General features: G+C 43.0%; 1 protein-coding gene across 1 annotated transcript in view; it reads left to right on the forward strand.

The window, feature by feature from the left end:
* Positions 1-5,875: 5,875 nt before the first annotated feature.
* igsf11 (immunoglobulin superfamily member 11) overlaps positions 5,876-14,530 on the forward strand; it is a 104,328-nt gene continuing 95,673 nt past the window's right edge. The window contains exon 1 of the mRNA XM_037117620.1: positions 5,876-6,441. Coding sequence (XP_036973515.1) covers positions 6,381-6,441 — 61 coding nt within the window. The 5' untranslated portion in view covers positions 5,876-6,380. The remainder of the gene's footprint in view (positions 6,442-14,530) is intronic.

The following is a 14,530-nucleotide window of genomic DNA, read 5'->3' on the forward strand; positions in this document are numbered from 1 at the left end:
TCCTGCTACTTCATACTTCTACTCCACTTTAAATTCAGCAGCAAATATGGAAGTTTTTATTCCCCTCCACTTATTTGACAACTTAAGTTACCATTATCCTTTAAGACTTAGTTTATTGATACACAATATAATTGGCAAATGAAACACAATCTCATATAAAAGGTAAACTGATTAAGTGAAGATAAACTGTTATCCAGCAGATAAATTATATATCAGAATCAGAAATGGTTCCCAGTGAGGGGGAAAACAGATATATCACACTATTGCGAGACTGAATAACATACAAATAGAAATGACAAAGAGAAATACAAGTAAGTAAAAATAAAAGGTAACAAAGTAGTAAAATAAATTGCAAAAAAAATGCATTAAACTGCTAATATTGCTGCTTTAAACAGAGATGTAAGATATCAGCCTAGAACCACACTATAACTACAGTGTAGATAATATTAACTGATACTGCAGCATGTAGGTTGACAGAAGTTTACAATATAAATAAATAAATGCAACATAAATGCTGCAAACCACAGAGGAATATTGCACACGATAATGCACTGACAATGTAACAATACACAGCTGAATAGCTGTGTTATGAGAAATGTCAGTGAATTATGGAGTCGTGGCTGTTAACAGGGTGTAATAGGTTCATGGGCCGGTCGTTCGACTCAAAGTGTGTGACAGTCTGAGGGAGGAGTTGAAAAGTGTGATGGCCACAGGCAGGAATGACTTCCTGTAGCTCTCTTTGGTGGAGTGAGACTTTCATTCACTGTGCTCCTGCGTTTGACCCGCTCACCATGGAGTGGGTGGAAGACACACGAGTTAAATCACATTTACCGGCTTCAAACATCAGAGCAGCATTATGTAACTTTTTCACATCACAATAACAGCTTCAGCATCACGTTGGTGGTCCAGTGTCTAGTAACAGGGTGAATGGTGTCTCTGTCTCAGCCATGTGACGTCACTCAGTGAGAGGGGGAGGATCACAGTGTTATATACATGTTCATTTCCGCATACAAGTTCAAGTAAGAATTTCTATTTGTAGTTAGCACCTACATTACATCTGTTTCTGTGATGAAGACATTGATGCAGCAATAATTGTAATCACACCGTACAATTATTCTGAAATATTAAGTTCTGCATAAGTACTTCTACTTTTATACTTTAAAGTTTCAACCTTTCCTGGTCCAAAAATCCTACTAGCGGTGTACTAAGCTGGTCCCAAAGCTCCCAGTCTGGGCTGCTAGCTGCTCTGATTGCTGAGCTGCTCTAAGCAGAAGTTAGCGGTTACTCACGTGATAAACCGTCTCCTATTTGTTTTGAGCATGAATTTGACTGCTGGCCTATTCTTCCTTTTGTACTTTTACTATATGAAAATTTAAATTGCATGATTTTTACATTTTGACAAGTTCTTAGTACTTTTAGCACCTCTGGCATTTTGATATTCAATTTAAATTTTCAATATACAAAATGACCCTCTTCAGAGTTGTATTGTCATATTGTTCTTACTAATGGATTAATCAATAAGCTGCGTTTTAATGTTGTAGCTGGTGGAGCTGGAGCTACAGTAAACGTTTGTACATACCACTGTCTGCTTTACTGTATAAAAATGCATTAGATTAGACAAGACAAAAATACGTTTTGAAGGTAAAAAAAAAAAAGTCCAACAACTCAAAGAATATATGAATAGAATACAGTGGATGAACAGCTCCCCCGTTTACTCACCATCAATATTGAAGTTATGGTGAACTCCAGCCAGGACTGTCAGGAGAAGAGAATTGCAACATTTAGCATTGAGGATCTGCTTCAGGTCCTTTGAATCTTTTATGGGGGTGCAGGGAAAGAAAAAAAAGAGAAAAATGGAGCAGTTTCAGAAAGGAATCAATAATAAATCAAGCATGCATCTTCGGGAGGCTGCTGAGGGAAAGGCAATTTAATCCATCCATCACGTTCAAACCTTTGCTTTATTCTAACCTGTGAGGGAATATGAAGGGAAAAATCAGTGGATGATTTACAAGAACATTTTCTTGAAGAATTGATCTGGTCAGAATGTACCTGTATGAGGCATCATCAGTGCCAAAGATGTATGTCTTTCATGATGGCACAGCTTCCATCCTTTCATACGTTTTTTTTCTGTTCTACATTGCTGTAACTTTGTGCATTGCTCGTGTTTGATTTTGTCTCGCTTCTGTCACCTGACATGGCACATCACTTACGTCGTTTGCATGTGTCCATAGGTTAGGGTAAATAAAAGCAACAGCAGACCTCAGTCCTCATTAAAGAGCACCTTGGTGCACCTTCAGCTATTAAAGAATTCTATAACATCTTTAGTCTCTGCTTTCCATGTGAACTGCGCTTAAAAATAGTGCACATTAGTGAATTTCTACAACAAACAGCCTTGTGCGTGTGCCTCTTTTTGCTGTATTTGGCTCAGTTTTCCCTGCACTGTGCCATGTGTGACTCGACAGACTTCTGCTATGACTAGGACCATGCATTGATACAATCAAAACCAAAATCTGTTCAAGTGCCTTGGATTCAGAAAACGCTGGAAATTTTTGCGCCGCATAAAGCCAGCCCACCCCTCAGTGGCACGGGAGAACTCCCTCGGGGATCCTGTAGCGCCAAACACTGTGTGCCGCTTCAAGCCTTTAAGAGATGGTGCACTGGAGGTTGTTTTCCCTCCGATGCTTGGATGCAATATCACCAAAGTATGACCATCGCAGGAAGGGAGCTGAGGGTGCATGTGAGGAAAGTTTGTAGATCAGGCTGACAGAGAGAGAGCGATGTGAGGGCCTCGGGGCGTCCTTAAGATCTTCTAACTTGTACCTTATTTGTCTTCAGTTACAGCTTAAGGTCTGTGAATTCCTGCCAATTGGTTCAGGGTAGAAGAAGAAGACAAAGAAGAATGGTGGCATGGACAGATGTCTTCCTTTGTGATTTCTCTCAAAGAAATTCCAATGAAGGAAGAAAGTTAAAAAGTCTTCAGTTTTAGCGAGCCAACTGTTAAGACCGGGTATCCTGTCAGGTTGAACAGATTTGAGCATCTGTTTAGTGCTGAGGTGAGCTCGGTGTGATCAGAGCGATTAGAGGCCTGAGCACGGGCTGTTTGATGCAGTCTCCCCGCTGATTCTTTTAATCACTGAGCAGCTCCTCTAGCCTGCAGTCACTTCACAAGTTTCCCCACCAAATGCTGCTCTGCATTAAATTCCCCCATCTCTGGATTAATTATTTATCTTTTAACACCCCACATTACGGTTTTACATGCAAAACCTTTGATTCATTGAGATCAACATTCTCAGAAGAAGTGATTACACATTCGAATGTACTTCTGTCTTTATACAGTCGGGTTTTGTGTGTGTGCTGGGGTCTTTTCCTCTTGTTGCCTCTGATGCTTGACAGGCCGAGTGAAGAACTCACTGTGCACTGTGATATTTACATTACAAATTATGAAAATGACTCAGAACGAAGGGCCTGATATAGCAACAGCGATCAAAGAGGCTAATGAATTCCAGCATCATTGTGGCAGAACATGGAAATGTTTCATACACAGCAGAACTATGCAGCCTTGTGATCTTCCATGATATTATATGATTGATTATTAAGTGTGCCTATTATTATATATCTCATGATACACATGACAAAAAATAAAGACCCAAAATTGCTCCAAAGCTCGTTGGATGAGGTGGGGCAGCTGAGTTTTGTTGTTGATACTACTGTACCTTTCCCTCATTGTATTAAGTGAAAAATGATAATAACAGACTAATACACTGACTGTTGTGGATTGTCTTAAATATTTTACCGACTCCCGCACAAATGTGTTATGAGGCCATCATCCGTTGCCTTCATGATGCACCCAATACCCAGAAACCACACAAAGTGTCATGATTCAGGGTTGATGGTGCCGACCAAACACATGACTAACATATTGGAATCTTGGCAATGGAATGAAGGGATCTTATGAGGTCAGAGTAGATTATTATGACTGGAAAAAAAAAGCACAATGCATCAAAACGAATTGTCAGTTAAAGCAAGATGAAATGTAATTTTCAAAAAACAGTGTGTGTCCAGCACACAGGAACATATAAACTCACTCGCACACACACACGCTCCCTGAAGTTGGCATTTTGTGTGATTTGCCACACGTCCACATGTTACTGGGTGCCACACTACTGTCAGAAATACAAATCCAAGGTCTGTAACAGTTTGTCAGGTGCTCACGACAAACAAAACTCACTTTGTCATATCACTGTTGTGTATGTTGAAGTAAACGTGTGTGTAACGCTGTGATCCTCCCCCTCTCACTGAGGTGACATAATGCAGAAACAAGTGATGGGGGGGGGGATGTAATCATTCACCCTGTTAGAAAACAGTGAACCATCAACATGATTTTGATTTTAAGGTCAAAAAGTCACATAATGTTGCTTTCACATTTCCCAGTGGAGTTTATCTATTGGCACATTTTAAATTAATTATGCTCAATGAGAAGTGATGGAAACAAAATTGCTGATTTCAAAAAGTAGCGGAGACGTGTCCCCCCTAGTGTCTCCAGGGCAAATGACAGCAAGCTAGCACATTAATAACATCGTGCACCAATATGGCTTTCCACTTAACCCAGGGCTAGAAGTTGGTGTGGTTGTCCGCTGACAATCAACTAAAAGCTGGGCTAAAAGTTGTGAAACAGGGCCAAAGTAAACAGTCATTCTATAAAGCTGACATTATGTGTTCCAACTGATATTTACTGCCCATGTGTAGTTGAAGTGCAGTGTGTTTGGTACATCTCTAGGCTGCTAAGTTAACCCCGGTGTAACAATTTGTGTGTGATAAAGGACTAATTTATCCCACTGTCAACTCTCAGCCAAAGACTAAATATAGCCCTGAGCTAAGAATAGCCTGTGTAGTGTGACTGGGCACTGGAGACCTTCCATTGTATTCAATTTCAGTTTTAAAAGCTGCACTGGCACAAATATTTCAGAAACAATGAGGAAACTAATACGCAGACAATATAAAGTATGTACTGTTGTGTATGTACATATGTATATAAATATTTGTTCTATCGGCCGTGCTGTGGTCGCACCGCAGGAGGGCACGAGCGTCTCTTTCCCCTCTCGACTGGCGTCATCGGTCTCCCAGCAACAGCCGGGCGCGAGCTCATCTCAATCATCCGCCGCTGAGCGTCATCAAGCCGCACGCACGCAGTCAGACTGCAGCAGGAAGCCCGGCGGATTGGACCTAGAAAATAAAAGCAGCGTTGAGCTCAGGTGACAGGGGAGTGTTTGTTCAAATGTTCAGCATTTCCGAACATCTTCACGTTGGTCAGAGATGTCTCTGTTTCAACCATCTGAGAAAAATATTAAAATGAGTGGCTCACACAAAGTCGGGTTTTGTGACACACCGATGTTAAAACAGCAACAACAACATCTTGGGTGGTTGAAAAGAGGTCTTCTGACACAATATCATCCATTTCTCAATTAGAAATCAACGTTGAGATTGAGGCTGTGGCACACGGAGATATTTCATTAATTTGTTGTTTTTTTTAAAAAGAAATATCACCTAGTTTTATTTTGATTTTACCATTAATTTATCATTTACTAACACGTTTATCTCAGCGTTCTAATTCTTAGTTTTTTTTTCTGAATCATTTTCCTTTTCTTTAACTGTTAAAAGTGTGGGGAGAAACACACAGAGGAGGGGTCCTTTGTCATTTTGCCACCTAATGACAAAGTTGTCGAAACTGTAATCTGCCGTCTCCGCCCTTAAACGCATTTTCCCCATCCACACTACATGACCCTTATTTTGAAAACCGCTACGTGGAAGCCGTGCTGTGCCCAGCGCTCCTCGGCTCGCTCCCTGGTCCGCTCAGACGCAGCAGAGCAGACGAGAAACCATGGAGCGCAACAAGACCCGCTGGAGAGACTCACCGAGCGGACGGGGACAGTGCCAGTTTCTGATCACTTTGTAAGTCACTTTTCAGCGACAGTGAGCAGATCTGAGTTCACCAGCGGGTGGACGCCGAGTTGCTGTGAGCGTGCGTAAATTGACGGGAGAAGTCGAGGAGAGAGGAGAGTCTTGGAGTGAGCCGCAGCTACCAAAGAAACGGGAGGAGAGGAGGAGTGAGGAGCGCCCGAAGGAGAGACGAGTCCACGCTGGATGGACATGATCTTAATGATTTTGTTTCCGCACGTTTGAACATTTCACGTTGTGTTTATTTTTTTTGGAGGTGGTGGAAATGTCGCTGGTGCGCGCTGCGTAAAAAAAGCAAACACCCGGACTGCTTGCATGTCTCATGCCGTTACTTTTCTCCAAGGGGACTGTTAGCGGAGTTGAGAATTTCTAAAGAAGGAGCCAGTGGGCCGAAGTGAGAGCCGGTCACCGAACAGTTACGAACCATGGTGAAGTTCCACAACTCGGACCTCTGGATAGCCTGGATGGTCATTTTCTGCATGGAGGGTAAGTTATGCGGCACTTTGGAAACTTGTGCACCCGTCCTTCATCTGCGAGCTGATCTGACACTGCGCACAGACAGTCCCGTGATAATAATGATAAAAATAATACTGATGATAAAATTTACAGGCTGTGGGGAACATATTTCAAAAAGGCTTACAGCTTTACCATCACGTGCGTAAGTACAATGCATCAGCGCTGCAAAAAAAACAGATGTATCTGGAATTAAATTGTGCCACGGGCTCAACCTCCCCTCTCCAAGAGCGCGTGCCACAGCCATTTGATCCCCCCCACCACCCGCTCTCCTCCTTAATACGGTATGTTTGGATCAGGCTGACAAATCCCCGGCATTTCCACAAAAACTAAAGCGCAGATTTAGCAGGACTTTTCCCCAGCCGTCGCCATGTCATCGCTCCCAAAAGCACTTTTGATTGTGCACATCTTATCCATAATGCGCTCAGCCGTGCCGTGATACCGCTTTTGCGCTTCTAACACAACACTTAAGGTCTCTCAATTTACTGCTTTTTTTTTTCTTCTTCTTCTTCTCCTTTTTTTTTCTATCAAACCACCGAGGCACCGTACAGTAAGAGTGTGTGTGTTGAATCAGAAACGGGAGCAGACGGTGGAAGGCTGCGCTGGTACCCGCCCGATTAACGAGGAGCAGGGTGACCAGACAGCACGGGAGAGCGGGCAACCCCAAAGGACAACCACTATATACTCCTATTATTGTGCTATGGGGAATTGTACTGCGTGTGTGTGTGGCACTATAGCAAGCGTGTTGACCTTATTTTACTTCTTATTTTACTTCTTAGTCCCACTTTGTCACACTTTCTGTAGGCTTTTTGTAGCATAATGTAATAGAAACATTTACAGAATTTAAATTTGTCTTGGATATTTGTAAAGGAAGTCTTTATAAATGCTAACAAAAAATGAAAAAGTCTTTCCTGTAGTTTAGAGAGGGCACTGCTGGAATAAGAGTCAGAAGTGACCAAAATAGAAACATCACAGACACGATTAATGGCGCCCATCAATAAATGAGCATGGTTTATAAATTCATGCAAATATGGTGTACACTAATGAATAAAGATGTTTAAAGAAGGCATTATAAGGCCATTAAATAGTTGTGAGTTCAAAAATTAATGAGTTCCTTGAAATGAGATTCAACTTTTCTTTCAAAAGAAAAATGTCCAAACCTTTATTATAAGATCCGAGCCGAGAAGGAGAGTGGGAGGCTTCTTAGAGCACTAGTGTCAGGACACAAGAGGCATTTCCACTGAACCCTGCAGGCACACACACACACACACACACACACACACACACACACACACACACACACACACACACACACACACACACACACACACACACACACACACACACACACACAGCAGCGGCAGCCTGAGATGTCAATTTGGACAGAGCAATTGTGTGAGATTGAATTTAGTCCTGATTGCCCAGGTGTTTCACTCCGCTGCTCACTTATTCAGCTGTACACCTCCACTGTGAGTAGATCTACAATGTCTTGTCAGTTGGGCTCCTCAGGGTTACACACACACACACACACACACACACACACACACACACACACACACACACACACACACACACACAAATACACATGTGCTCCATTTCGATTCGATCAGTCTGACCCTTTGTCTGACAAAATGATTTGAAATAAAAGAAAATCATGGCTGCTCTTGTGACTCAAGTGTCCATCCAATTAAAAAAAAAAAAAAAACCTTTCCGAGCGCGGGTTCGAGCCTACGGATGAGTTTACAGGAACAACAGACTGCTCAGCGTGCGACAGCATCGGCGGCTCTATTAATGGGCCCACTTGTTCAGACATGAGCTGCATTCGTCGGGCCGTTTTTCTTCTCTCCTCTTGCATCTTGGCGGGGAGCTACCAGGGTTTCTATAAATAAATTCCGATGCAGCAAAGACACTATTGATTGTGGATGCTTGTTTTGGCTGTGGGTACCGACCTCCACTTTTTGCATGTCAGACACTGGCACTGGATTGATCTGATGTGTTCATTATGTTAGCGGACGCCCGATTGTTTGGGGTTATTGCACAGTGGGGCCTGGGTAGCTTCACTTTTACCTCACATGTGCAGTTCTGACAGTCAGCGCCGCTCATGATGAGCTTGTGGCTCTGGACGCACTGCAAACGCTGAATAAAGAAGTGAAAAGAGGAAAGTTTAAAAAAAACTGAGCGGCTGTGACGGGATGAAGTGAAGTGATTAGACAGTTCATGGCAGGGCCCTTCGTACCTCCAGCATCAGTTAGAGGACATGTCTTCCATCAACCCTCCCCAGTTACACATGAATATTGTGTCCTCTCTTCTCAGTTAGAAACAGGCATAAGAGCTACTCAGTGGAGACAACTGCAGTGTTTAAAACCTTTGAAGAAAGTTTGTATTAGAAGAATAAACAGTGGAGGCTCAATGCTAATAAACCGATTGGTTCGGCTGATGTCACAACGAACCCCCCCGGCGATACCCACACAGAGCCGCTCTGTCCGCGATGCCCCGATTCAACGATTCACCCGGAACAACCCCCAAGGGTGTTGCAGGGACCGATCCGGAGGTCCAATCAATTCAGCAGATTAAATTCAAGCGGAGGTGGTGACTCTGAACTCTTCAACTGCGGCTGCTTGTTTGGGAAGTCTGCATAATAGATGCTACAGAACACTTCGAAATTTGCATCCGGCGAAATGTTCGGATTAGCCCCCAGGCGTCCGTCCCGCTGTCCCGTATGTTTGAAATGAAGAGTCCGGCGAGGACGCGGAGCGCTCGAGCATGAAAACAAACACAAAAAAGACGACGTGGAGTGTTTCTTGAGCTCATTGACATTCAGAGCAGTCATGTCTGCATCAAAGCTGAACTCGGACGGGTTCTCTTTTCCACATTCACTGTGAGCTTGTTAACCTTTGAGGCTCTGCTCGAAGTAATGAAATTACACAGCAAATCTTTCCGCTGGTTCCATCCTGTTAAATGTGAGGATTTGCTGCTTTTCTTTGTTATTTATGAAAGAAAACGATGAGAGTTTGGGTTTTGGGCTGTCGGTTGGACGGAAGAAGTAATTTGAAAATGCTACTTTTGGTTCTTGGAAATTATGATGAGTTCTTTTGACATTTTATTCACTCATCAATTAATCAGTTAATCACTGTTTGTTGCAGCCCTGAGGGCCACAGTAGCAGTAAGGATGGATTTTTGGAGATTTGCAGGGCAAAAAACATTCAGCTGTCAGTTTAAAATCTGGGCTAAATTTGCTCGGCAAGTTGTTTCAGAACTGATATTACAACGTATAGGTTCAGTGATATAAAAACATCAACATGTTTATGTGTGTGTCCATGCTTTGCTTGGTCCAGTTCATTTACTTCTTTTGCAGGTAGCCAAAGAGAATGAGGGATGCGAGGGAGCAACATGACAAGTGCCTTGAACAGACGGAAAATGCTGAAGTGGGAGTGAGAGACGTACTCTCAGTTAATGTGATGCACCTAGCATCTTGCTGGAAAACATGCCGCTCAACCTAGAAAACCCTGCTAATGCACGATGCATCGGCTATGATAAAAAAGATCCCTTCTGTGTCTGTTTTATCTGATAAGTAGCGTCACCCCCCCCCCCCCCTCTTTCCGCCTGCTGCTAAAAAGGAGCAGCTGGAACAAGAGTGTTGGACAGATGGAACTTTCCACCTCGATTATTTTTCTCGCTAAAAATAGCCTCTCAAAAAATTAAAAGACCTCTGGGACCGCTTGCAAAGTGCATGTGCGTCTGTGCATATGCGTGCGCATGTTTGAGCGACAGAGACGCGGCGAACTTCAGACGACGGGGTCCTCAGATGATGGCGGCAGCGGCCATCCTGGGAGTGTGAATGAATAAATGATGGGCAGATATTTGGAGGAGAGCGAGCGCAGCATTCGCCCGGTCCCACGGTCTCTTAAGCACACATTAAAGTAGGCCCCGAAGAGTCCACAGGCTGCTCGGCTGCACGGCAGTTGGCCAAGCATCTGGGGCAAACATCTGATGTGGTCAGTTCACAGAGTTTTGGGGGTTTGGGGGCTTTGAGGTTTTGGGGTTGGTTGTACCTTTAATCAGAGAGGCAAATGAGGGAATCACGAGTGGATCATGGGCATTTAGGGAGCTGGGCGGTGTTGACGGCGCGATCGCTTAGGTTGAGGTTCGGATGAGTCGGGCGCTGCTCATCAAAACAGAAGCTCATCTGGAGGCAGGCGGTACGCTTGTCAAACTTGTTTTAGACTCAGGTTTGCCGTCTATAACACTCAACGTGGCAAACGCTTTGCTTTCCAGGAGAAGTTCATTCATTTTGGATGATCGCCTGTCACTGCTGCATCACTCGGTGCGGCAGGAATTGCGCGAATGAAGCATTTCGACTTCAATTTCAGGACAGGGAAGACGTACAAGATAGTTTCATCATTGCATCAAAGTTGCAGCGAAAAATGTGCCACTAGATCATTTCTCAGAGCAGCAAGATGACTGCTCTGTGGATGGAGCGGGAGATAACTGCACTACTGGGAAAACTGATGTTGTTTAGGAATAGTGACGTGGTGATGGGTTAGGGGTTAGGGTGGGTTAAGGTTATTACAAGTAAATTCATTCATTCAACACTGCAATGAATGGATTGGTGCTTTAGTATTTGAACAAAAGATTTTTGATAAATTAGAACCAACACTTAGGCCATGTCACAGCACAATTATATCCAAAATCTAAGACAATATATGGTCTCATATCATGGTAATCATACAGTCCCAATTTATTTAAGAACCTGCAAAAGGCCTTTACTTTATAACTCAAGCATGGAAAAAAGAAATCACTCCAGTCCTGCAACAGTTTGGTGCAGAGGGAAGGTGTAAGTCAAAAAGCTGGAAAAAAACAAAAACAGAACGAACATAAGTGATTCCCTGTGATGGAAGTGTATACAAAAGTATCTTGGTCGCTAACACGCTGGGACAGATTGTACCATTCGGATGAGAGCATCTTTTAACTTGATTTTTCCTTTTGAGTGAGTGTGTGTGTGTTTCTGTCTGTGTGAAGGGCCCTGGGCTTATACATATTTAAAGCGGATGTCTTCCTCATGTCGCGGCACCCTGAAGATCCTCTCCTTGAAACGAGCAGTTTTGCTTTGCTGGCTCTCGAGGTCTGACAGGACCTCTGCTGACAGGACTCCACCCCCGCCCATCCCGTCCCATCAGCAGCTCCGGGGAGATGTGGTACCTGTGGCCTCGTGTATGGAACTAAAAGATCTTACAAATGTCCGACCCTTTGCGACTGTCAGTGAGCTTTGGTTACAATCAGTTTAGTTGGGGGCCGCTGGAAGTCAGTCACAGTTGGGGGTGATGGGAGGTCGGTCTACGTAATGACGCTATTAAATGGTCCACGGCCTTCATGATTCTTAGATTTATTCATTCGAAAAAGCCAGGATAACGTTCATCAAATATTCATTAACAACAATTTAAAGCACTACAGCACACAGCAAACGTGAGGAGCAACATACTATAGATCACAGTCAGCCACATCACCTACAAAGTCAAACAGGACACTCCCCCAGACTCCCCCCATAAAAACACTCAGTTCAGTGGATTGTTGAGTTAGGACCAAATTCATCAACTTTACAGAGTGATGTCCACACCATCTTCTTAATCAGGTGGGCCTTCCTGTAAAGTCGGCAAATGTTATAGGTGTATACAAGCAAGAAAGTGCCCTGCCGAGAATCTGCGTCACACATTTTTCTTTTTATTGAGGGTTTTTATGATGCCTTCTTTGGGGCGGTGCTGCAGCCCCCTCAGCATCTCTAGTTCCTACTGTCATGGTTTAGTTATCAGTTATAAGAGAAAGTGAAAAAGTCCCGCCAATCCAATAAATACGAGCAAAGTCATGAGTCCAATTTGGGGATTTCCACAGACTGCTCTAACAGGATAATTATTATTTCGTTGTACCCATTAGACAGGAATGACTGTTTTCAAAAAGCCCCCTGTCTCTAAATCCATATAACTAACAGAATTTTGGCTTTGCTCTTACTTATCCTCATATAAAACAAAAAATAGTGCTCTCTCTGTATTTTAGGGCATGCCCTCGAACTTCCACATTTGCAACAATTGGTGCAAATCGATTTATATTTCGCAGAGCCCCTCCTACACCGCTCACTTCCTTGTGCGTGTGATATATTGCGGCGCTCAATCAGCGTCTGCCAGAGGGTTGTTAAGTTGATCTCTGGTATTACCAAGAACAGTCGCCGTGTTTATCATTGTAAGCCTTTATGAGCCTGGATCAATGGCGAAGGAAATGCTCCTGTGCGCATTATTCCCACAAGTGTGTGTTAACAGATGGGAAGTGAATGTGTGTGTGTGTGTGTGTGTGTGTGTGTGTGTGTGTGTTTTGTGTGTGTGTGTGTGTGTGCCTGGGCCCTTATGTTCCCCAGGCAAATAAATTACAATGGATCCCAAAGGATCAAGGTTTCAGACAGTTTTTCTTTTGGGATCATTAGGCAGATTGGCGCCCTCCAATGAGCTCAACATTGAGATGAAAAGAACTCACTTAAGTCCGTCCAGCTGTTTATCGCAATGCATAGGGTGCGATTAGCCGTTTGATTCAGCTCATTCAAACCTTTTTAAAAATAAATTAAAAAGTTTGCATATCTCAAAAATGTATCATGCACAGCTGCCATACTACTATGGCTAAATGGATTTTATATATATATATATATATATATATATATATATATATATATATATATATATATATATATATATATATATATATATATATATATATATATATATATATTTTTTTTTTTACGCCTTGAATTACCTAATCTCTTCCCCAGAGCTGATAAACTGATCCCTAAAATTATGAAAGGGGTTTCTCAGGGTTACTTAAGGTCCTTCCTCTTACTTTGCACTTTTCAGAATGAGACAATATCATTCAAAGCATTTTTAAGCAAAGCCAAATATACCACAACGTTATGTTTTCATAGCCTCATAAAAGAAAAAAAACTGTGGTGAATCACGTAAATGACTCAGGGATTGATTAAGTCATTTAAGTTCCCCAACGGGGCCATTTCTGTGAACAAATTAAGTAATTTGATGGAGAAAAAAAAAAAAAAAAGAATCTAGGGTGCAAATTGCTAAATTGATTGAATAAAATCTGTGAATACTGAGTGTGACTTTTAAAAGCACCAATAAATGCACAACATCTTTTCACCGCTTGTCACCCGCCAGGTCTGTTACAGTGGACTTGGATGTGATGATGATGATGACGTGGCCATTCATCTGAAACACTCATTTTTTTAAACAGATTTCACAGCACAATACCAAAATAAATAAATAAATAAATCACAGTGCCTCTGCAGAGGAGGCAGGCAGTCGGTTCCAGGATACGATGACAGACAGCTACATGAAATGCTGTGGTGTGCTGAGCTGTGCTTCACAGCGGGCCTAGAGGAAGGATGCACATTCAGCTGTGGGTGGTTTTAGGTCAGAGTTTCCCGACAGCAGTCCTGAAGCCAAGGACTAGTTCCAACTGTAGTCCCTGGAGTAATGTGGCCTTGCATCGCTAATTTGAAATTGATTGTTAATTGATCAGCCCAACAGCTAAATGACCTCACAGCACTTGATGAACCCGGCGGCTGAACGGGCTGGTGTCACCCTGTGAGATAATGAAGACCCCGTGGCCTGCTTTGAGCGCGTGGTGGTCCGTTGAGTTGTTGCGACCGGATAATTGCACCGATTCTATAAATACGCTCTGGATAATTTCATGTAATAGAGGAATGTAATTTTGTTAATTGCTCACTGTTGCACATGACAGGCTGTCTGTGCTCCTCTGTAATGGCTGCCCCTATTGTTAGGTGGCCGGCCGAGAGCGGATGACGGAAACGGCTTCTGTGCTCCTTCATTCGGAGTGGCGGAGGTCTCACACATGACGTGAGATGGGGAACAGTCAGCAATAGTCAGCGATCTTCTTGCTTGCTGCTGTATAAAGCCTTTCCTTTGTCTGGAAATTTCCGTAATCATGTTTTTTATCCTCATGACAGCAGCGTGTACGTTTGGCGGATTGGTTAATCTTTCAGAGGTGATGTGCA

This window comes from Acanthopagrus latus, chromosome 2 (assembly GCF_904848185.1).
Source record: "Acanthopagrus latus isolate v.2019 chromosome 2, fAcaLat1.1, whole genome shotgun sequence".
NCBI classification, from domain to species: Eukaryota; Metazoa; Chordata; class Actinopteri; order Spariformes; family Sparidae; genus Acanthopagrus; species Acanthopagrus latus.